Here is a 25460-nt window from a genome sequence, read left to right on the forward strand (position 1 = left end):
TAATTAAATAGGAAACTTAATCTAACCTCCAATGGGTGAATGTTTGTAGTCCCTTTCCACCAGTCTGCAGCCCACCTGAAAGACTGCAGTTATAGGATTGGCTACAAGAAAGGAGGTCAGGAAGACAAGAGAGGAGGGCTGGTATCCTGAGGTGGAGAACCCACAGCAAGTGGCATGGGACTGCTGAGTCATCAAAGCTGTGTTTTGTGAAGCAGTTACAGTATGGCGTTTGTCCACTGTCCCCTACCTTTGACTGTTTAGGCATGATGGACAGTGGTCTGAGCCAAGTGCTGGTGTGCCCAGGGGCAGATCCCTGGCTTCTCCTAAATGCATTGGCCATGACAGGGACAGGGAATTGCAGAGAGAGTTAAGTAGCTGGGGGATGCTGAAGGCCCTGAGGTAGCCCCTCAAAGCCTCACTAGTCAGCATATTTCTAGACAAAATAAACTAGATGACTTCTTGAACTCTAGATGTGGGGGTGGGGGAAGTGAGACTAGAACTGAGAAATGATGTAACTCTTGCCCTAGAAGTGGCTAAAAAACAGTTTTTTGTTTTTTTTTTTGGTGGGGGGAGGGTGGTAAGATTACAGGAAGAAAAATGTTAGTCTCAGTGTTGCTATTATTGTATTTATGTTGTAACATACTTGAATTGATCTTTGTTTTTAGAAGAGAAAAGTCTGCTGAAAAAGTTGGGATCTAGGAGCTCCAGTTTATGCTCATTGAGGATTCTTGTTTTCTTTTATTTTAATGCTATCTTCAGAGGACAGGGTCTAAGAAACAATTTTTTTGGAATAAGTGACTTCTGAATGAAAAATTTTAAATACATATTTGAAATGGCCTCAAGACAACTTAGCTATTAGTAAATAGCCAACTTCTGTATCTCAGACATTGTTTTTTGATGAACTTGCTGGATAACAGAACAACTAAAACAAAATTGGAAAGATGGCAGTGTGCCAAAAAAGCTATTTTTTTTTAAAGTTAATTTATTTCAAAAAATTATTTACTAAGACTAGAAGCCTTCAGAAAAGGGATTTCTTTTCCATTTGTGTTCATTTGGAAATCTTGGCTTTAGACCACAACTTCTATAGCTCCTGAACCAAGTTCCCTTTTGCTGAAAGTTAACAAAATATAAAGAAGTGTTGTAGGCTGTGAAAGAATTGCATAGAAAGTTACAACTGTAAGGTCCAGGGTTGAGAGCTTGACAGATAGTGGTATATCCATCAGGGTCCAACCAGGAAAATGGAAACCACTCTATGTACTTGGACAGAGGGACTCTAATGCAGGGGATCTGTGACATACTCAGAGATCAGCATCATAGAAAGCCACTGTCAGATGTTATCCAATACAGCTTTTAAAATAACAGTGTTCAAGGAAAATAAAGGCAAATTTGAGAATTTGGCATGTTATTAAAAAGAAAGCAAATGGAAAGTCTATAACTGAAAAGTAGAATATATATTTAATGGCAGATTACACAGCTAAAGAGAGACTTGGTGAACTGAAAGATAAGTTACATCCAGAATGAAGCCTGGGTAGGGAATGGAGGACAAAGGGATGGAAATGAGAGATTAAGAGGCATAGAATATACAGTGAGCGTGAGAAGGTCTAACATACCTTTATTTGGAGTTCTAGAAGGAAATGATAGAGAATGGTGTAGAGCTAATATCTGAGCACACAATGGCTGAAAATTTACTGAAACTGAAGAAAGATACAAATGCACAAATTTAAAAGCCCAAAGAATCCCAACCTAGATTCACGTAAACATATAGTAAAACTATATAAATAAACCAAAGACAGAGAAAAAAAATCTTAAAAGAAGCCATTAACAAAACAGTATATTAAATAGGCAGATGAGCAGCAGACTGCTCACCAGGGAGAATGGACATCAAAAATTGGTGGCTTGGTGCCTCCAATGTGACAAAAGAATATGGTGCTCAACCTAGCATTCTATTCCCAGAAAAAATATCTTTTAAGAACAAAGGTGGAATAACTCTATTTTTAGGCAAACAAAAATTGTAAGGTTTACCTCTAACAGGACAGAATGTTCTAAAGGATGTTTTTCAGACAGAAGAAAAATGAGCCCACATGGAAAGTTGGAGAGGCAATGGAAAGTAATTAAAATAGTAAATATGAGGATAAATCTAAATAAAAATTTGTTGTAGAAAACAATAATATATTACAATATATATCTATATTCCTTTACATATACATAATTAAAATTCACAAAAACAATAGCATATAAAATGAGAGGTATATGAAGTTAAAAGTATTCTAAGATCCTTGCATTGTCTAGGATGAAGATAAAAGTACCAATTTACATTAGGCTCTGATAATTCAAAAATGGACTATTTAATTCCTTAGCCATTGAAAGAAAAAAAGTGTATAACTTTCAAACCAATTTAGGGGAAAATAGAATGATAGAATAATTGTAATAAAATTCTAATAGAATAATTCTAATCCAATCTGAAAGAAGGCAAGAAAAAAAATAACAGAACTTAGATAAAGTGGGATAAACAGAAAGCAGTGAATAAGATTTAAACCCAAACATATCAGAAATTATGTATTAAAGGTCTGATGTTCCTGTTCAAAGAAGTTATCAGACTGGATTAAAACAACAACAACAACAACAACTATACAGTATTTCCAAGAGGCACATCTAAAACAAGGGTACAGAAAGGTCGAAAATGAAATGATGGAAAGAAATATGCCATGTAACAGAATACAAAAGAAGCTGATGTTATTAATACTGGAAAAAAATAGAGTTTAAGTAAATAAAAAGCATTACTACAGATAGATGTTTACTTCTTAAGGTTTCAATTCTCCAGGAAGCTATAACAATTCTACATTTATATGCACCTAATAACAAGGCTTCAAATATATAAAGCAAAACCCACAGAATTATAAGTAGAAATGGATAACTCAATTATCTCATTAAATGACAGAAGTAGCAGATAACCATCCATTAAGAGCAGAGAAGATCTGAACAATACATTACAAACTTGATCTAATGGCTTTATCTAGGTGACTGCATGCAGTATCTGTAGATCACATTCTTTTCAAGTGCCCATGGAACCTACCTAAAGTCAAGCACATACTGGGCCATAAACAAATCTTAACAAATTGCTAAGGATAGAAATCATATAGAGTATGTGCTCTGACCACAACATAATAATAAAAATGTAACTAGGAAGTCCCTGCATGTTTGGAAAAAAAAATTTTTTTAAGCCACACTTCTAAAAAACCTATGGGATCTGTTGTGTTTATTTGTGCTTTTTGTTTTTCCTTGTTTATCACACCAAAGGTTTATTAAATTTAATATTCTTTTCAAAATACCAACCTGGACTTTTGATCCTTTCTACTGTGTTATTTTCTGTTTCATTAATTTTTGTTCTCATCGTTGTCTCCTTCATTTAACATTTAAAAATAAGATAGATCATTAGTCAACTTAACAATAATGTTTGTATGAAGAGTTACAAAATACAAAGTGCTTTTCATTAATTCTTATAGAAAGTTTGTGAGTTGGGTCTTTCCCCTCGTTTTACAGATAGAGACATTAAAGAAAGGAAAATAAATAAATTTATAATTATTGCATTCACTGGAATACTGGTCTTAAGGTTTGCATCCAAGACCAGAGGTACTTCTCCTGCCCTCCTCCAGGGCTTCACATTGCCCACCCCAGGACCTCCTCTTAACCTTTGAGATCTTAAGGGACACTCACCCAAAACGGCCATGGTTAAGATGGTGGAAGCTTAGCTTTCACCAACCCTTTCTGCATGAATCTCCAGCACACCTATTGCCAAGAACTGGGAACAAAAAGCATACAGCATGACTGGGCACGCTGCCAAAGCAAGTGTGAAGTAGCCCTGACTCCACCCAACACTCTGGGTCAATGGATAGAGATGGAGGCTGTGGGGACAGAGCCAGGAGTGCAGTTTCCAGGCTCTCGCTCTCACGTGGAAAGATGCTCACTCAGGTAGTAAATGGCCATTAACTGTGATTGGATGGCCATCAGCTGTGGCTAGCTGGCCATGGAAAGAAGATGGTGGCTGAGCTAGCAAGAGCGGATTGCAGTTAGCATGTGAGGTTGGTTGGCAGAGAAGCAGATGGCAGGTTGTGGATACTGTGGCTCCTGCTTCCTGTGTCTCCAACCCAGCCCCCAGCAAGCGTATAGTGGTATGACTCCCCTATCTATGGCTCCATGGTTATTCCTTTTTGGCCTTGCCATATCCTGCGTTATGTGGGGAGTGGGACAAGAGACCCCGCATGACACCCTGCACGACAGAGGCTTCTCCTGCTAACTCCTTTTCCTGCTTGACAAAGCAAAGCATATTTGCTTAGACACAATGCATTGCTTGCTTACAAGCAAGATACTACTGAGTAGCCAGGTCAAAAAATTATTTTCCTCAACTCTTGTCTCAGGTTGTATGTGTGTGTGTGGTGGTCCTTGGGGGATTTTCTTGGCCATCAGGTGGGGCTGCCTTCCACTACCTAAGTGTCCAGATGCTAGTCCTGGGACCGGGGCCACCACACCTCCAGACTTACTTAACTCACCTGTATACAAACACTGCTCATCCCAAGCATGCTTCTAATGGCTCTAACACCACCAAGTTCTCCAACCCTTGTTACAACCTGAGGTCACTACTGTGACTGTCCAAACCAATGAGAGAAAGATGAGGACATACCGCATAAAAACAGATTTAGCCACTTGCCTAAAGTCATCTGGGATTAAGTGAGAGTTCTCATTTGAGTCTGGGCTTCATGGCAGAGATGGTGCTCTTGGCCACTACACTGTGTTCACACAAACTCCTTCCTGAGCATAACCTATACAATGCATGGCCTGAGAAGAATTGCCAGAGTTAAATGGGAACACTCAGTGGAAATATTAATTGAGTTAAAAGTACTGAGACTTCTTTCTGCCTGTCTCCAGGCTGAGGTGCTGAGGCTGAGGCTGGGGGGAAGCATGGAGAGACCTCCCAGCTCTGCAAAGCCCCTGGGAGTGGATACACCCAATTCCTCAAGGTCCTGATACAGGCAGACTTCAGGTTCCCACTGTCTGTCCTTAGCTAACTGGTTCTCAGATGATCCTCTCTTGTGTTTTGAATCCCATGAGTAAAAATTCCCTTGTACTGCACAACTGGTCCTCAGTACAACTTCACGCCTAGAGTCTTTGTACACAAACCCAGATGAAGTTATTTTTCAGGCTTTCTCTTTCAGACAGATTCACCAGTGGAAACAAAGAGTGCGTGCCTCTGGAAGGCTTTTCTTGACTCCCTGTTGTTTAAGGTTTTCCCTTCCTGCCTTCTTCCCCCTTCCCGCTCTCTGCTCTTCTCCTCTTGCTCCTCCTTTTTGTTCCATAAGGATTGAACTCATTCTGTAGACTCCCCATACTCTCCACATCCATAAGATGTGAGATCATTAGTAAGTTTTGGTAAATTATATTTTTCTAAGAATTTTCATATTTCACCTATAATTTCTAATTTATTTCATAAAGTTGTAAAATGACATCAAATTTTAGAAGTTCTCGGAGACTTGTACTAGAAGGGAATGGGTGCTTTATTGAACCTGTTGCAACAGGGAAAGTTGTCAAATAGAATGTCTCCACAAACAAGAGGAATAGCAGGGTCTTACAGGGGAAATAAACAAAAGTAGCCATGCCTACTGCAGTTTCGGTGGGCTCTGGTCAGGTAGGCATCACAGTCTTACAGAAATGAGTTGTTTCTTTGTAATTTGGCTCATCTTATGTTACATCCTGTTCTCAAAATTGACTCAAGCAATTGAGAGGGGGTGGGTTATTCGCTCATATCAGGGAGCAAGGAGGTTAGTGTATGTTCAGAGGAAAAAATTTTAGTGCTTCATATTCCCCCCTTTTATTCCTGACGTTTTTTATTTGTGCTCCTTTTTACTTGATTTATCTCACCACATTTGTCAATTTTATTAGTCTTTCACAGCACACACACGCACACACACACACACACACACTTGGCTTAACTGATCCTCTATATTGTGTTTGTATTTCTATTTTATAAATGTCTGCACCTTGTTACTCTCTTTTTTTGGAGATTTTGATTGTTCTATTTTTTTTTTTTTTTTTTTGAGGTGGTACTTAGGTGATTAATTACTGTTTTCTGATTTTCTAAACTATCTTTTATTTATTTATTTTTATTTTATTGGGGAAGGGGAACAGGACTTTATTGGGGAAGTGTGTACTTCCGGGACTTTTTCCAAGTCAAGTTGTCCTTTCAATCTTAGTTGTAGAAGGTGCCATTCAGCTTCAAGTTGTTGTCCTTTCAGTCTTATGTGTGGAGGGCGCAGCTCAGCTCCAGGTCCAGTTGCCAGTTGTTAGTTGCAGGAGGCACAGCCCACCATCCCTTGTGGGAGTCCAGGGGTTGAACTGGCAACCTTGTGGTTGAGAGCCCGTGCTCCAACCGAGCCATCTGGCCACCTGGGAGCTGAGTGGCAGCCCATTGATTTCATTCTAGTTGCAGAGGGTGCAACCTGCTGGCCCACATGGGAATTGAACTGGCAGCCCCGTTGCCCAGATCTCACGTTCTAAGCAACTGAGCGACCCGTCTGCCCCTAAACTATCTTTTAAAACTATACATTTCTGTAAGCATTGCTTAAGCAATATCCCACTGGTCTTGATATGTAATATTTCCATTATCATTCTGTTCAAAATATTTTCTTCTTTATGATTAAGAAGTCTATTTATAAATTTCTAAATATAATGGGGATGACCAAGGTATCTCTTTATTACTAATTTCTAATTTAATTGCAGAGAACATCCTCTGTATGATTTCAATTTTTAAAAATTTGTTGAGGTGGCTGGATGGCTCATTAACAAGGTTGCTGGTTCAATTCCTTCATGGGATGGTGAGCTGCGCCCTCGGCAACTAAGATTGAAAACGGCAACTGGACTTGGAGCTGAGCTGTGACCTCCACAACTAGATTGAAAGACAAGGACTTGACTTGGAGCTGACGGGCCCTGGAAAAACAGTTTCCCATTTCCCAATAAAAAAATACAATAAAAAATTTTGTTGAGATTTACTTTATGGGCCAGCATATGATCAATTTCTTTCCCCAGCTTTACTGAGATATAGTTGATGTTTCAATAATGTTTGAAAATGTTTAATGTGTGCTTGAAAAAAATGTATCCTTGACACATTGGTGCAATGTTCCAAAAAATATATCCATTAGATTGCTTCTTAATCATATTGTTCAAATTTGTATCTTTACTAATTTTTGCTCTGCCTGTCCTATTAATTACTAAGCAAGGTGTCAAAAATCTGCCATCATGATTGTGGATTTTATATTTCTCCTTTGAGTTGCTTGCATATTATTTGCCAACTCTTAAGCTTTGTTATTAGGTAGATAGTAACTTAAAACGGTTATATCTTCCCATCACTTTCTCTTCTCTGAACCTTTTGTTTTAATGTAGTGATTCCCTTTATCTCTAGGAATGGTTTGTGCCTTATAGTCTGTATTTCTTTTGGTATTAGTAGAACTACACACACCAGTTTTCCATTGGTTATTTATGTTGTCCTTTTTTGAAGGTTTCTTGTATTCAGCACATATAGTGGGGTTTTGTACTTTTCTGTGTATGATAGTTGGTTCCCCCAAGTCACATGTTGGGATCCTAATGCCCAGTGTAATGGTGTTAAGAGATGGGGCCTTTGGGAGGTGATTAGGTCATGAGGGTGGAGCCCTCATGAATGGAATTAGTGCTCTTATAATAGACCCCATAGAACTTCTCAGCCCTTTTCACCATGCAAAGATACAATTAGAAATCCGAGACCAGAAAGACAGCCCTCACCCAAACATGCTGATCTCCAACCACTCTGATCTTGGACTTCCAACCTCCTGAGAAACACATTTCTGTTATGTATAAGCCACCAGTTTGTGGTATTTTGTTACAGCAGCCTAACCACACTAAGACAGTGACAATCTTTGTCATTTAATGAAATTAAATAGAATGTAAATACTGATATTTTTGTCTTAAGATCTACCATCTTTTTGTCCCCTCTGTTCCACCTGTTTTCTTTTGCTTGCCCTTTTGATTTTAAAAATTTCATATTTCTCTACTATGTAGTATTGAAATACATATTCTATGATTCCTCTAGATTTTAAAATATATATATTAACCAAAACCTTCCATATAATACTTTTTTTTACTATTGACTTGTTGTCTGATATTTTAACTCTAGATTTTTACTGTTTCACATAAAATGTTCATTTATATTTGCCTACATATTTCTTACTCTTTTATTTTCATTTCTTTTTGTAGCTCAGAACACCATCTGGAATCACTTTCCTTCTGTATTAAAATTATAAAATACATTATAGTTTTCTTTAATGAGGGTCCACAGTGGATAATGAAACAATTTTTTTTCTTAAAATATGCTTATTTTGTCCCTAAAGATATTTTCACTGGGTATAAAATTCTAGGTTGACAGTTATTTTCTATCTTTATATTGATCTTTCATTCCACTCTTGGCTTCCATTATTACTGTTGAGATGCCTATTATTCCTTTGAAGGGATTGTTTTTGTCCTTAGCTGTTTTTTTTTTTTTTTTTCTCTTCGATTTTCTGCAGTTACGCTATGATGTGTGTAGATGTGATTTTTATAAATGTATCCTGCTTTGTATTCTTTGGGCTTTTAAACCTGTAAGTTAATATTTCTCATCAGCTCTGGAAAATTCTCAGCCCCATTCTCTTTACCCCTTTTGTTCTGTTCTTGCCTTCTGAGATATGATTAAACATGTATTAAAGTTCCCAATGAAACCTTCCTTCTCTATATTTTCTCAAATTTTCCTATCTCCATGCTGCATTCTGGGTCATTTCTTCACCCATATCTTTCATATTTTTCACCAATTTTCTTTTTTCCTGTTACAACCTGTTGCCAAATACATCTTTAAATAGTTTAAGAACAATTTCCCACCCCCCCCCCCCAAATATAACCAATAATTCAATATATGAAGTCTAAGTGGGTGTTTTTTTCTGGTTTTCAGTCATGTTGCCTTTTTTCCTTATGTGCCTAATTGTCTTTGTTTAATTGCCCATCAAAAATTACCTGTAAGGGTTACTTGAGGTCTAGATTGAAGGAGTCTTCTTCCAAAGAAGTTTTGTGTTGCTTCTGCCAGGTCTCTGGTTGTGTTTACCTGGGTTGGTCAGTGACCACAGGGTGTCAGGGATGTTTTCTTTTCCCTTTTGCTTCTACTGCTCTGCTCAGTAATAAGGCCACTCTCTATAGTCCTCTGGTTTTGGAGGATAGCTTTAGATCTGGTTTACTTTATCTCAAGGATGTAGCACTTTGGAAACCCAGTTTAAATTTGGGAAGGTCTCCTATAAGATTCATCACCTCAAGTGAGCCTGGCCCTGACCTTCTTACTCCTTGTGGCTGAAGTGGTGCTCAACTGTGCAGCATCAGCAGAGTCTAGGGCATAAGCTGTTTTGGTGTTCCCCTCGCTGATGACAAGGTGCCATTGTTAAACCACTCTGTCTGTTTAAACTGCAGTCTTTTCACCCTCAATCCTCTCTTGAGGGGAAGGAGGGCACACTACTTACATTTTTTAAAATGCAGTCTTTTCCACATTGTTTTTGGTAGGAAATTGATCCAAATAACCTCGCCTACCCTTACGAGAAAGTATTGTCCCACATTTTCAATGCTGTTTTTCTCTTTTCTAGACTTTGAGGTTTTCCACTCCAGACTTCCAGATTTATATATTTTATTTCTATCTTTCTAGTCCTTGTCCATGACATTTTATCAGTTAACTTAATAAAATCTAGACTTAAACAGCATCTTGACCCTCCTCCCAAATACAAGCACTTGGACTACTTGTATGCATATCTTCCAGCTTCTGATTTACCTACTATTGTCCACCACCTCAATTGTCTTTTGCCCTGTGAATTAGACACTGCTTTTAAAAAAGTGTTTTGATTTACCTACTTGTTCACAATTTTTTCTTCCTGCATATCAGACATTTTCTCTGAAAAAGTGGGGATGGTGGTTCCTAAACCAGCTTCCTGTCCTGAGATGGGCCTGAAGAGGCGCAGCTACACCACCTAATTGGATCTGCACCACAAAGTCCACCTGGAATGGCTGGAGACCCAAAGGCTCCTCCTTGTCTGGGATCGGCCCACGCTGCATGTATCTGTCTCTAAGTAGACTCAAGGCCGAGGCCAAGAGGCCTGTTTCCTGTGGGTCAGAGTCAATGGAGGCCTGTTAGGAGCATGTCCCAGAGCTCACAGGGTGGGGGCACTCAGTATACCCATTTGAGTTGTGGCCGTCATCTCCCTTATTAAACCTGTGTCTCTCCCCAAAGTAGGCAGTACATTAGGTCCAGGTGGAGCTCAAGTAGGTGTGTGTGTGTGTGAGAGAGGGGTGTGGAGGCCTCAAGCCCTGGCCACACACAACCCTCGGGCAACCCATCTAAAACAATCAGTGCCAGTCTTATCTTCAGTAAATGAAAAATCAATAGCTACTCCACGGCTTTCCTCTTTTCTGCCACTGGGCGCCAACCCTCCCAGGGCCTGGCCACTCTGGAGAATGTACGAGCTTTCCTGATGCTGCCTTTGATCAGGCCGACCCATTTCTCACTCCTCCCTCTTACAAAGCCCACTTAATTATCCCACCCAGATGTCACTGCTGCCTCCCTCTTCCCAGCTGGTAGTGGTCACTTTCCTCTGAATGTTGCAGTTAGTTTAGCATCCATTAAGGTGGCTTTACCTATGGGCTTTCTCCCTTATCCTTTACTTACTCCTGCTGCCTAGTGCCTAGGACAGTGGACTGTGCCTAGCAGATCCTCAACAAGTATTTGCTGAATTAAATTAACCCGTTTGTGGAGAGGATCATGTTTGACAGTGTTGCGTGTAGAGAGGACAAAGAGCAAGTGTGGTACTGACATTCCAAAGTCGATTTGAGTGGCAGAAATGCTTTTCCTCTCCCCTTCCTAATCTTATCCCTCCTGCCTCCATCAAAACTTACTGGTGGAGATTTGGAGACAAAGTGAAAGAATTATAATCCTAGAGACAGGCATGGAAACTTTGTGGCTAGAAATTGTTCTCTTGTAAAAAGAGTGGATTTTGGAGCCAGAGAGACCTTAGAATTCAGCCTCCACCGGTGGGCCCCACCCAGAGTATTCTTGGGCAGGTAACTTAACTCTCAGAAAACTCTCCTTTTAGTTATCTAGTTAACAGCTTTACAGAAAGTTAATATTTTGTTAAATTCTGTCTGTTCCCAACAGAACTGTTTCTATATGTTGACTATCACTCACAGAGCCTATCCATTCCCAGGAGTTATGATCCAGTCCCAGTATGTGAGGCTCAATCTATTCTGCACTTCTCCTGGTGGAGATGTCACTTAACTTCTAGTGAAACCTGAGCTGCTAGCCCTGGGGGATGAGCCCCTACTGCTCTCCCTAGTTTGTATCTGGCATAACTTACCCCAAAAAGATGTGACACAAATGGCTTTCTCTGCATATCGCTCCATCTAAAGTCAGGCACAGCCTGTTTACTTTTGAGGAATTTCTTTATTGGAGTTCCACCTTACCTCCCCACAACTACCTGGCTCTTCATGGCCAAGAGAGAGTGAGACCTGAACAAAGTATTCATAACATTTTACAACAGACAATACACACGTGTAGTGCATGAAATCTACAAGTCAAAAACAATCAAACATTTAACAGGATTATTAAGAAACATGAATTTCCTCCTATCCCTCAATTATTGGTAGCTACTTAGCTCTTTAGTTTCTGCAATAACATGCCCTCTTTCTCAGCATTCCTACTCACAGGAATCCTAGAATCAATTCTTTTTGTGTAAGGTGCAAATTTATGCCGAAGATGTGTTCCATTAGTTATTGAGTATACTGAATTTATCTCCATAGTAGAACCTTTTGTTTGCAGTATAATGTGTGAAGTTTTCACTCATCACACATTCATCATTCATTGAGGAGTTCATATAACATTTTTAAAGTTTCACCCACTCAACTGATATATCACAATATTACAACAGTGTAGTCCAATCAACTTGCAATTTTTCTGGAGTGACTACCTCCTATCTCCTGTTAGATTTATAACTATACTTTTTACTTTTCTTACAACAGAATTCAAATTTTGTTTCAGATTTTATCATCACTCCCCTCAAATCATTCAATTATATCAAGTTTATACTTCATTATCACTATGAAATAAATTTATATTCCCTGAAGCCTATCTCTCCCTGAATTTGCCTTTTGGAGGCCCTTCTTGAATTTTTTTTCCACTGACCAATGTATAATTGGGAGTCAAAGTTATACCTGAATGCCCACACTATGATTCACAGAATTTACCCAAATATAAACTTTCTAATGGTGACTATGTGACTTCTAATTGGAATCATATCCTTATCCTGTTTTATGTTCAGAAATGTCTGCTTATTCTAAAGGTTTTATTTTAACATCCCATCACTCTGATAGTTTTATTCCCAGTATGAACTATTTTATATTCCATATGGGCTCAAGTACCTTGACATTGGAGGCTTCCTTGCTGGCTGATTGAAAATCACATAGAAAAGATTACTCAGGGTTTCATTTATACTATGTAAATTATAAGCCATGAACAAGGGCCTCAGACATTCTTACATTCACATGGTTTTTCTTCCATTTGAGTTCTCTGAGATTTGGTAAGCTCTGCCTCCTACAGAGAGAAACTCATCTTGGTCCCATCCAGAACATTCCCACCCTCGTGAGTTCTCTTCTGTGATGTGCCACTATGACTTCCCATATTTGTCACATTTAAAGATTCCTCTCCAGTATGGATTATTTTATGCTTGGTGAGATTTGATCTGATATTAAAAGCCTTCCCACACGCATTACATCGGTATGGCTTTTTTCCAGTGTGGATCCTTTTGTGTTGGTCAAGGACTGACCTGTAACTGAAAGATTTCCCACATTCACAATTATATGGCTGCTGCCCACGGTGGATGCTTTTATGGTTGATAAGACTCGAATGTGAGATATATGCCTTCCCACACTCATCACATTCATAGGGTTTCTCACCTGTATGGATCCTTTTATGCACTGTGAGGCCTGAGCTGTTCCTGAATGCCTTTCCACACCCATCACATACATAGGGTTTCTCCCCAGTGTGGATCCTCTTGTGTTGAGAAAGGAGTGAGCTGTAGCTGAAAGATTTCCCACACTCAACACATTTGAAAGGTTTCTCCCCAAGATGGACTCTTTTATGGCTCATAAGAGTTCTGCTTGAGAAAAAAGCTTTTCCACATTCATCGCATGTATAGGGTGTCTTGCCAGGGTGGGTACTTTTATGGTTAATAAGGCTTGAGTGTGAGATGTAGGCTTTTCCACACACATCACATTCATAGGGTTTCTCCCCGGTATGGATTCTTTTATGCACTTTAAGGCTTGAGTTGTTTCTGAAGACCTTCTCACACCTGTCACATTCATAGGGCTTTTCTCTAGTGTGAACCCTTTTGTGTTGAGAAAGGAGTGAAGTGTAATTAAAAGATTTCTCACACACATCGCATTTGTAGGGCTTCTCCCCAAGATGAATTTTTCTGTGGTTCATAAGGGTTCGGTATGTGATGAATGCTTTTTCACACTCATCACATTTATAGGGTTTTTCCCCAGGGTGTACACTTTTATGATTTATAAGGCTTGAGAGTGAGATGTAGGCTTTCCCACATTCTTCACATTTGTAAGGTCTCTCCCCAGTGTGGATTCGTTTATGTACTTTAAGGCCTGAATTATTTCTGAAGGCTTTTCCACACTCATCACACCCAAAAGGTTTCTCCCTCGTATGAATCCTTTTATGTTGTTCAAGGGCAGAGCTGTAATTGAAGGATTTCTCACAATAGCTACATTTATAGGGCTTCTCCCCAAGATGGATTCCTTTATGGTTTTTAAGGCTAGAGCGTGAGATATAGGCTTTCCCACACACGTCACATTTGTATGGTTTTTCCCCAGTGTGGAGCCTTCTGTGGACTTTGAGGCCTGAATTGTTTCTGAAAGTTTTCCCACATACATCACATACATAAGGTCTCTCTCCAGTGTGAATGGTTTTATGCTGAAGGAGAAGTGAGTTATAGCTGAAGGATTTTCCACACTCTTTACATTCATGAGCTTTCTTCCCAGGGTGAATGCTTTTATGGACTGCGAGGCCAGAGCTATAGCTGAACGCTTTGCCACAGACATCACACTTATAAGGTTTCTCTCCTGTGTGGATCCTTTTATGCACAATAAGGCCTGAACTATTCCTGAAGGCCTTCCCACATTCATCACATTCATAAGGTTTCTCCCCAGTGTGGATGACTTTATGCTGAATGAGGAGAGAGCTATAATTAAATGATTTTTCACACTCATCACATTTGTAAGGTTTATCTCCAAAGTGGATGCTTTTATGGTTTAGAAGTGTTCGGCAAGTAATAAAGGCCTTCCCACACTCATCGCATTCATAGGGCTTTTCACCTGTGTGGATCCTTTTGTGGACCCTAAGGCCAGAGCTATTACTGAAAGTTTTCCCACAGATGTCACATTCATAGGGTTTTTCCCCAGTGTGGATCCTTTTGTGGACTCTGAGACCAGAGCTGTTCCTGAAGGCCTTCCCACACTCGCCACATTCATAGGGCTTCTCTCCAGTGTGGATCCTCTTATGCTGGTCCAAAACAGAGCTATAATTGAAGGATTTTCCACACTCATCACACTTACAATTCTTCTCCCCAGAATGGGTGCTTTTGTGGTTTATAAGGCTGGAGTAGGACATGTAGGCTTTCCCACATTCCTCACACTTGTACGGCTTCTCCCCAGTATGAATTCGCTTGTGCACTCGAAGGCTCGAACTGCTCCGGAAAGTCCCTCCACAGTCATTGCACTCATAGCGTTTTTCCCCAGTGTGCATAATTTTATGTTGAACAAGGCGGGAATTATATTTGAAGGATTTCCCACACTCATCACATTTATGGGATTTCTTAACAGCGCTGGTTTTCTGCTGCAGATGGGGATGAGAGTTTCCATTAATGTTCTCCACACGTTTGCCTTGTTCACTGCTTTTCTGTTCTATAGGGATGGTCTGGTGTGTAACATGCTTTGAACTCAGATGTAAGCTTTTCTCAGATGCCTCGTCTTCCTGTTCTGTCTTTATATTTGCTGTGTTCTTGGGTTTTCCAATCTTTTCCCTGATGTCACTTTTGACTTCCTTCATTCTTTTTCCCTCAGGCTTTTCCAATTGATTTTCTACCTTGTTATCCCAATTACAAGTTTCACCAACCTTAGATTCCTGCATATGACCCTTGTGAAGACCGTCTACTCTTAGCCACATAGATTCTGTATTTCCAACATTTTCACATTTCTCAGTTGATTCCTCATCCTCAGTGCCCCTCGTCTTGAAATGTGACACTAAACAAAAAACAAACAAACAAAAAAACAAAAAAACAAAAAGAAAGAAAATGGCACTTGTTCACTTTGTTTAGAAAAAACTGAAAGAATTACATCTAAATTCACTCATTCACTTGATAAGTGTTTATTGACTGCATACTGTGTGATGGGCACCATTTTTAACCACTGGGATACAATGGTGGACATGCCAAATTTTCTACCCCAGGGGACATAATGTTAAAATGCTAGAGCTCTGGATTTTCAATGAAACAAAGAGCTTTTCTATTCTTTCATAACAGCTTAGCGTGAGGTTAAGTTGAAATGTGCTGAAATGATGCACACGGTGTGATTGAACAATACAGTGAATGCTTAAATTAAAAAAAAATATTACAGTAAAAGACACATTGCCATCAATCCCCCTCAAAATACACTCTTGGGCCGGCCTGGTGGCTCAGGCGGTTAGAACTCCATGCTCCTAACTCCAAAGGCTGCTGGTTCGATTCCCACATGGGCCAGTGGGCTCTCAACCACAAGGTTGCCAGTTCAATTCCTCGAGTCCCGCAAGGGATGGTGGGCTCCGCCCCCTGCAACTAAGATTGAACACGGCACCTTGAGCTGAGCTGCCACTGAGCTCCCAAATGGCTCAGTTGGTTGGAGCGCATCCTCTCAACCACAAGGTTGCCAGTTTGATTCCTTGAATCCTGCAAGGGATGGTGGGCAGCGACCCCTGCAACTAAGACTGAACTCAGCACCTTGAGCTGAGCTGCCACTGAGCTCCCGGATGGCTCAGTTGGTTGGAGCGCATCCTCTCAACCACAAGGTTGCCGGCTGGACTCCTGCAAGGGATGGTGGGCTGCGCCCCCTGCAACTAGCAACAGGCAACTGGACCTGGAGCTGAGCTGCACCCTCCACAACTAAGACTGAAAGGACAACTTGACTTGGAAAAAAGTCCTGGAAGTACACACTGTTCCCCAATAAAGTCCTGTTCCCCTTCCCCAATAAAATCTTAAAAAACAAACAAAAAACAAACAACTCTCTCTTGCTTCAAACATACTTATCTCATCATTCTTGCCATTTTCTGAAGCTGTTCTGGAAGTCCTCTTTCATGAGTGTCTTTAGTTGTGCTGTTGTACTTACTTTGATGTCCTGAATCATTTTGACTTTGGGGAAGGGCCAGAAGTCGCATGGTACCAGATGCAGTGAATAAGGTGGATGAGGACACACCGTAAAGTTTTGATTTTACAGAGATTTCCGTATACCAGAAGCAATGTATGACACAAACCGTTATGATGGAGGATGAAACCATATGCCCACTTCATGTTAATGCATTGTTCGTGATCCATGATTTACGGCACATATTTAAAACACACCTCTCAACTGTAGCTCACACCCGACTGACTATACCAAACAAGTTGAAACTTGTCACACACTGTTAGTAAGGTTTGACATGCCGCTTCCTGTATTGAAAATCCCTGCTTTTCCGTTGGATGGCACTTGGCAGCAGCATTCACTGTACTTTTTTATCACAATGGAAAGGTTGTGTCACACATCGTTTCTGGTATGGCAATTTCTGTCAAATAAAAAACATTATAGTGTGTCCTCATTAACCTTATTCACCGGATCTGGCACTATGTGACTTCTGGGTCTTCCCCAAAGTCAGAATGATTCAGGACATCAAGGCAGCCATGACAGCACAACTAAAGACATTCATAAAAGAGAATTTCCAGAACTGCTTCAGAAAGAGGCAAGAATGATGGACTATGTGTGTTTGAAGTGAGGGGGAGTATTTTGAGGGGGATTAATAGCAATGTGTCTTTTACTGTAATAATTTATTTATTTAAACATTCACCATGTTTTTAAATCACACCTTGTACAGAACCAAGGGCAACATTGACAGTTTTTGAAACTGTCACCAAGTCATGGAAAAACAAAGGATAGAAGAAATCTCTGAAGAAGAGGAGACAGAAAGATTAATAAGACAAAAGTTAAGAAGACAATCAGCAGAAGACAGGCAAAACTAAAGAAAAGGAGAGAGTAGTACCAGGGAGAAGTATTGGGGAGGTGGTTATACAATCATGAGCATAGTCATGTCAGAGATGAGAAGAAAACAAGCCTTTTGGTTTGGCCTCCTTTTCCTTGGCTTTCCCTCAAGGGAAACACTGACCCTGGAAAGTAGGTAGTTAGGGAAGAACTCTATATGGAAGAACATGCTCTAGCCTGGCAGGCAAAGAGGCTTTCACTCCTACTTTATGAACATGCTAACTACAGTCAGAGAATATCAAAGATCAGAAGGAAAACACAAACCATTAAACGAAGGAAATAATTCTGCCTAGGTTCAAATACTTAGCTGTATGACCTTGAGAAAGTTATTTAACTTCTTTGTGCCACAGTTTCCTCATAAGTACAATGAAGGCAATAAGGTTGGTGTGAATATTAAATGAGAGAACATATGTAAAGTACTGAAAACAATGCATGTCACTTGGTGAGTGCTATGTGCTATCCGAGGTCAGGTTAGTGGATCAGGGTTGGAACCTGAGAAGAAAACACAGGACTCAGGAAAGGTAAACTCCTTCCCAGAGGAGTTTAGGAGCCAGGCAGGGATGCTGTGTTCCCTTGAAGGTACTCTACACACAGCTGGCACTCCTCTATACACCTACTGATAGACCAACTCCTGAGAGCAAAAGAAACAATTGTAAACACCTTATCCCCCAACCTTAGACCATTAGGCATGTGTTTAGACTTAGTTCAAACGTGAATCTCCACTCTTACTCTGGGTATCAGACACTCTTGGGTCAGTACTCTGAAATTCTGTCAGTCCTACTTAGACACCCTATATGTGAATGTGAGGAAGGAAGGAAGCAGGGGGAAAAAGGAAAGTACAAAGTATATTCTGAAGTAGACATGTATAAAGAAGCACACTCATGATCCAACCTATGCTTACGGGACTGGAATGATGGACTCAAATAAAATTTACAGAAAAGGAGAAGAAGCTAGGAACTCAGAATATCAGTAGGACAATAAAACAAAGCACTACTCAGTAAACATTAAACCAAAAGGTGGTTTAGCTCAGAAAGCTTCACAAAATGACTATTAAGTGATAATAGGTAAGAGATCTTCAGAGGTCACTGAGGAATGATGGCACAGGCTCGTTCTTTGCTCCCTTTCTTTACTACTTTGGGCAGAGTAGTCCATGTCACATAATGTGTGAGGGCTACGGGGTAAGCAGTGCAATTCCAGAACCATCAGCAGCAACACACCTTTTATCTGTATTCTAAATCCTGCTTCCACACACATCAGGGACCCTGCACCATCTATTCCCTTTGGCCATGGTCCCTCCACATCTACTACCCCTTAGCCCTCAGGAGAGAAAGATGTTCAAGTTCCTACAGACATGAAACCAAATCCCCTAAAATAAACACACAAAAATTGCTAGAGAAAAGGAAGAGCTGTGAGGGGAGACTAGACATACTAGATATTAAAGTATACCACAAGGCCTCTACAACCAAAAGAATGTGGTATTGGTGTATAGACAGAACAGAAAGTCCAGAAATAGTTCTAATTACAAATAGAAATAAAACATTTGATAAAGATGGTACATGAAATTATTGAGGCAAAGATGATCTCTTTAATGGTGTCAGAGCAATTATAAAGCTGTTTGGAAAAAAAATTAGATCCATTCTTTATGCCATACATAGGAATAAACTCCAAATGGAGCAGAGCTCTAAATATAAAAGAGTGACACTATACAAATACTAGAACAAAACATGGGTGCCTCTATAACCTGGGTATAGAGAAAGCTTTCTAACTATGACCCAGATGAAATAAAAGATTGATATTTTTTACTGTATCAAAATAAAACTAAATTGCATTTCAAACATACCATAAGAAAAATCAAGAAATAAATGACAAAGTAAAAGAAAATATTTACAACATACATGCTATATAAAGGCTAATAGCCTTAATATATAAATTTTTTTAAAAAATGGTGTAACTTATGTATATAATACGACTATATACTACATACTCTCAGTCTGGGGAAGGCTAGAGGGAGTGGTGGGGGAGAGCTGCAAACAACTGAACTCTTTTTAAAAGCAGGTTTGTTTTCTGTGGTAATATGGGTGAAACAATTTTAGATCTGTTATGGGATTGAGCATACGTGCTTGATTGTGAGCCAGGGCTCTCCTGGAAGAAGAAGGGACACAAAAATATGGAATAAGGGAAGACAAGAAAGAATCCTGTGGGGGTGAAATGTAGGTATTGGTGTGAACCCATGATTTCTAAATTATACATACACACACACATAGGTATGTATGTACATTCACATGTATATTTGTGTGTCACACACACATACATATGGTGCCAAAAAAATGTATACACATTTTAAGAAAGGAAAAAACTATTAATTTTGTACTACTCAGTATATACCAATAACAAAAGATGAATACAAGTCATGTTTGACTTCTACAATTACAAGAGGTGCTCAAAGTGGTTACCATCAGCGTAATTTTAATAGTTATTTCCTTTCTTAAAATGGGTATACATTTTTTTGGCACCCTCTGTATATATTCCCTAGCTCTATCTGCTGAAAAGCTAAGAAATACAAACACCTCAGTGGTAATGCACACATCTAGCACCCTATTCTCAGTCTCTATTATTATTGCCTATATTGGTGGATTCCAGGCTAGGGGCAGGATATATACTAGATGAGCTGGGACATCTTGTTATACTACCAAGTAAGGAGATGCTCAAAAACAATGATGGGGCCATGTCAACATACAAGACCATAAGAGCCAGCTTGAATAGTTAATTCAGGCTCCATAATAATTAAGTAATGCATTACGAATTACTGAAAATAGGATTTCATGAGTCCATATAGATACAAACAGGGAAGAAAGGGAGGCCTCTTGCTTACAGTAGAATGCCAAGGCTGCTTAGTAAATGTGGAGAGTAGTAGAGTTGGAAAAAAACAAAATCAGCGTTCTACAACTACTCGAGTAGAGAATGAATCAGGAGAATTATCAACGTATTCTAAAGTAGAAATAGAGGGGGACACTTTGACAAGGAGCAGTTTATCTACACAGTCTTAAAATATTCCCCCAGACTACAAGGGGAAAACAGTAATTACACAATGGAGAAATGAGATGATGCCTTGGCCAAGTACTGTAAATTACTATCACCAATGGAAGCAGATGGACATCGTGTGTTTCCAGAAGTGACACTCTAGGGACACATCACCTATGAGAATGCACTACCTGAATTGAATCAGAAGAAAACATCAGATAAATCCAAAATGAGGAACATTCTACTAAAAGGTATTTGTATCATTTCAAAAGTATCATTTTCATAAAAGACAAGGAAAAGCTATAGAAATGTTCCAGATTAAAAGAGGCTAAAGAGACTTGACCACTAAATTCAATACATGACCTGGAATGGATTTGTACTGGAGGGAAAAACTGTTATAAAAAATAATTGTGTCAACTGAAAAAACTGGAATATGGATGGTTAGACAAAAGTAATACTAATTTTGAATTTACTGAAGTTGACAGTTGTACTGTTATTTATTCAGGTGAATATCCTTATATTCTTAGTAAATATTCTTACTAAAGTATTTAGGAGTAAATGGCCATGATGTATGTAAGTTACTCTCAAATGGTTTATAAAAATAATGTGCATAAAAGAGCACGAGAGAGAAAACAAAATGAAATAAAATAAAATGTTAACTACAGGTGAATATGAGTTAAGGGTATCTTTTTACTATTCTTATTCTTGAAATTTTTCTGTATATTTGAAATTATTTCCAAATAAAAAGTTTAAAAAATTCAAAAAAGTACATTTAAAATGCCCTCAACTATATTTTTCCCTCCAGGTACTGCTTTCACATCCTGCCTCCCTCTTGTTAACTGTTGTGTCTTGAAAAAGTGGTCTCCACGTTCCCATGTCCCTTTATGCCTCATCTACTCAATCTGATTTCTCAGACCACACCGCATTAGTTTTTTCTAGGCCACACACCAACTCCTTAGCCTGCTGCCCTTTGGATGTTCCTGGGCCCCTGTTCCACCTGGAACCTTTCCTCTTCTGACACTACATGCCTATAGATGACAGCTCCATCTATATGTGCGGCTCCTGCCACTCCTATAAGCTGTCTCAGAGTCTGTTCTCTGGGTCAGACCCCTCTCTTCAACTACAGACCCTCATATTCACCTCTGTACTCCCCTTTGCCTAAATCAGAAGTGTGCTCATTTCTTTCCCTCACCCCTTCATATCTGAAAGAGCCCCTAGGACCAGCTGATTCTACTGCCTAAATACTTCTCAAGTTCCCTCCCCCAACTCCATTCCCACTGCTAACACCTAGTTTAAGCCCTCCTCAAGTCCCTTTTGAACTTCTGTCAGTCCCCCTACCTTCATTTTTACCCCAGTTCAATTCTTCCTCCAACAGGTGTCAAAGAGATTTGGAAAATGCACACCTAGTCACTCACCAATGCCAAATCTTCCCAGGCTACCCAATATGGCACATGAAGCCTTCTGCATCTGGCCACCTGAAATAACTTGCTGGACAGCAAATGGGCCATGCTAATTAACCCCTCACTGTCACTGCACTCACTGGTCCTCGGCCCTGATGGACCCTTTCCCTTGATGTTCTCTGACAGGCTAATTCTTAGACCCCTCATGTCCTCTGGGATTCCCTGTTTGAGCGGCTGCTGACTGGCCTCGTCTGCATAATCACAAATACTTCACCTCTTAGCCCTCTGACCTAGGCAGATGCCAGCAGTTTCCCTGTTCCAGCCCTGCTTAACCTCCTCTGGGGGGGCACAATGTCCCATCACCCAACGTAGTTCACCCAATCCACTAATGACTGAAATAAAAACAGATCAACATAAATGTGCATCTTCCTTGAAAATAGATGATTTGCAATGAGATTCATATTAATCAATACTAAGAAAGAGAGTCTACGAAAAGGTCAGTCAAAAACAGGCAGAAATGCACCAAGACATATAGGATCTCAACACAGGAAATGGGGGGAGAGGGGACACAAACATTCAAGCTGTAGCATCAGCATTTACCATAGTGCTGATTTTATATGTCTTGGTGCTTTCTGTCTGGAATTTCCTTTAAAATATTTGAACAAATCAAAAATAAAAAGGGAAAAGTGAAACAAATGTAACAGAATCCTGATAATTGTTGAACGTGAGCTATGGGTATATGGAGTTCATTGTATTAGTCTACTCTTCTGTATGTTTAAATTTTTTCATAATAAAAATCTAAAAGAAAGATCACTCATATTAGTCACAGTGGGAAAATGGATTAAGGGGAGAGCGAACTGAGTCCTGGAGTCTGGAAGGTTATTATAATCCAACAAGATGAGTGATGTGGTAGCTGAATCATGTGCCCACCATGACACAAGAGAAGAAATCACTCCAAAAGCACAACTCCTACACAGAGAAGGCTAGAAAAGTTTTAATTTCTTAACAGTTCTAAGAGTTAGATTAGAAACTCCTCTCTAATCAGTTCTCAACAGGGAGCATGATGCAGTAGCCTGGTTGCATCAGTCAAGTCTCAGCCACAGACAGCCATCCACGCCTTCCAAATTACATATGACCCACAACCGCTGGGCACCTCTGGACTCATGTCATGTTCTGACACCAATGCCTAGAACATCTCATGCAGATAGTATGAACCTGCCCTGAATTCTTGCTGTCCCTGCCCCAGAGTCAGGAAACACTTCTCAAGAGCCAAGACAACTGACCAGAGAGCAACTGTTGCTCCCTCTGGCTGAAAATTTCTGCCTATTAACAACTTCTTGCAACAAGCAAAAGGTACAACACATCAGCACTGTGGATTTCCAACCATATTCTACAAGTCAATCTACCATCAAGTGTCACATTTGGATTCTGTATCTTCAATTTTTGGAAATTGTATTTGGTTTGGAGATGACCAAGTCATCTCCTCTTTCTTCAGAGAGAAAAAACAAGAGGGGATGTGAACACAAAATGCTTACAAATTCGGAAGAAAGAGTACCTAGGCAGTGGGAGAACAAGACAAGTGAAAAATGGGACCAAGGAGTGAGAGAAGTGATATGCAGATAGGAAGAGAGAGAATATGGTTTGTGCTTTAGTTATTATTTTATAGTTTATGACTAGCAGGATAGTAAATGGTTAACATGAGTTGGTTCTATTGCTTAAAAGTAGAAATAAGGATTAAAGGTAATTGTTTTCCAAAGTAAAAAATGAAACAGAACATTCTCATACCTGGTAATGGAGAAGAAATTTCTAGTCATCCTTGGGAATAAGTTAAGCAAAGGAGATTCTAAATGGGAGACTGAGATTTTCTGAAATTCAAAGGGGTGGAGACTGGCTTAAAGAGAGTTGTTAATTGAAGTAGTTAACACAAGTCTCAGGAGAGAAAAGCTACTTGGTTTTATGTTCTTTAAACACTCTATATGACTTATAATAATGATCTGGTATATTTAACAATCTACCCATAACTGGCTGAATTGATGTAAAATAAAACAATTTTGATTGTTTAATCCCTACTTTAAAAACTCTTGCTTAGATATGCCCTAATACAATGTTACTGAGTGTAACACTGTTTGAAGTGACAAAAATTGGAAACCCCAATGTCCCTGATTAGATTTAAAAATTATGGCACATCCAAAACATCCAAACAATGGCTAATCCAATACCACAGCACTGTAAAACAAACAAACAAAAAGCTCTTTGTGTTCTGATGAACTTTAAGATAAAGTGAAAGCAGCAAGAGGCAGAATTTTGAAGTGACTTACCATCTATGTGGAAAAAAGAGGGAACTGACTACATTCACATTTGCCAGTATTTGCATAAAGAAACTCTGGGAGGATATGCTCAAATAAACTAAATGTGATTATCTTAGGGGGTTGGGCCTAGGAAGATGGCTGCGTGGGAGGAAACCTTTTCGCTGATAACTTTATATTTTAGATATCTGAACCATATGAATATGTTACATAAACATTTATTAAAAGAAAAAAAACACACTTCGTGCTTTCCAACAGAAAACACGCCTAGTGGCCACCTAGTCCAAACGTCTTAGAGCAGCACGCCCAGCCATGGCACCCCATTCATCTTTCATATCCCCTCTGCCTGGGTTCCCGTAGGCTGTCCCCGGGTCTGGGAGCCTCCTCGACCTTCTTTCTCCCAACCTAGTCAACTCCTCAGCCTGCGGAGCCCAGGGCAGGCTGCCTTCTCCGGACACACCGCTGTTTGTATATAGGTGAGCTTCCCCCAGGAAAAGGGCCGGGAAGCGCCATCCGAGGGCTAAATCCGTACCAGCACCAGATGTCTCAACATCACCCCTCCATCAAAGAAAAACAAAAGGTGGGGGGGGGGGGGCTCGAATCAGATCACCCCTAGGGGTCCCTCTAACGCTCACATTCACTTTAAAGTTCCAAGACTAAACTTAACTGTAACGGGGTCCCGGCAAGGGGAGCATTTTAAAGCGCTAATTTTCACGGTTCCCCTCCCTCTCGAGTCAGCATCAAATAGTCGAGAAACAGCGGCGCGGGGCCTTTCTTTGGACACCGGGCAGCCCTAGCCCGACCCTGACCGCTCGGACGGCCGGAGCTAGCGCCTTCAGTGAGTCCGGTCTACTCCAGCTGCGCGCGCCCCACACCCCTCAACCGGCCCGAGCTCTTCCCTCCCCTCCACCCCCCAGACGCGCCTCCTGAGGTATATGGGGAGAGAACACACTTCCTCTCAGATCCTGCCCGCGACCCAAAGGCAGCCAAAATCAGGCCAAGAAGGGAAGGGCGTGGCAGGCGAGGGCCGGGGGCGGGAGCGCGGGCGGCCGCAGACTCACTTACTGGCTGACGGGGCGCCGCGGGAGTCCGGCCACCGGCGGCACAAAAGCGCGGACAGCCCAGCCGGAAGGACCCGCGCCGGCTCCGGGACACTTCCGAGTCCTCTCTAGGAGGTTGGAGGACTGACTCGATGGTAAGCCTCCGTTGGAGCACGTGATCCGTGGTGCGCTTGACTGGCGGGTTACTCCTCTGCTATTCATCGGGCGCTCGCCGGTTGCGTGCTTGGGTGCGGCGGAGGAACAACCGGGCAAGCTGCTGGTGTTGCTGG

The 25460-nt window shown here is 40.5% G+C and overlaps 1 protein-coding gene across 1 annotated transcript; it reads right to left on the reverse strand.

Annotated features, from left to right (window-relative positions):
- Window positions 1-1591: 1591 nt before the first annotated feature.
- Window positions 1592-25357, reverse strand: ZFP62 (ZFP62 zinc finger protein). Its single transcript, XM_019716991.3, has 2 exons — window positions 25196-25357; window positions 1592-15384 (listed from the first exon to the last, which is right to left on the reverse strand). Coding segments are annotated over exons 1-2 (2718 nt in total). The 5' UTR covers window positions 25197-25357; the 3' UTR covers window positions 1592-12667.
- Window positions 25358-25460: the final 103 nt, after the last annotated feature.

Source organism: Rhinolophus sinicus, chromosome 5, assembly GCF_057876585.1.
Source record: "Rhinolophus sinicus isolate RSI-liver-muscle chromosome 5, RSI-T2T, whole genome shotgun sequence".
Classification (NCBI taxonomy): domain Eukaryota; kingdom Metazoa; phylum Chordata; class Mammalia; order Chiroptera; family Rhinolophidae; genus Rhinolophus; species Rhinolophus sinicus.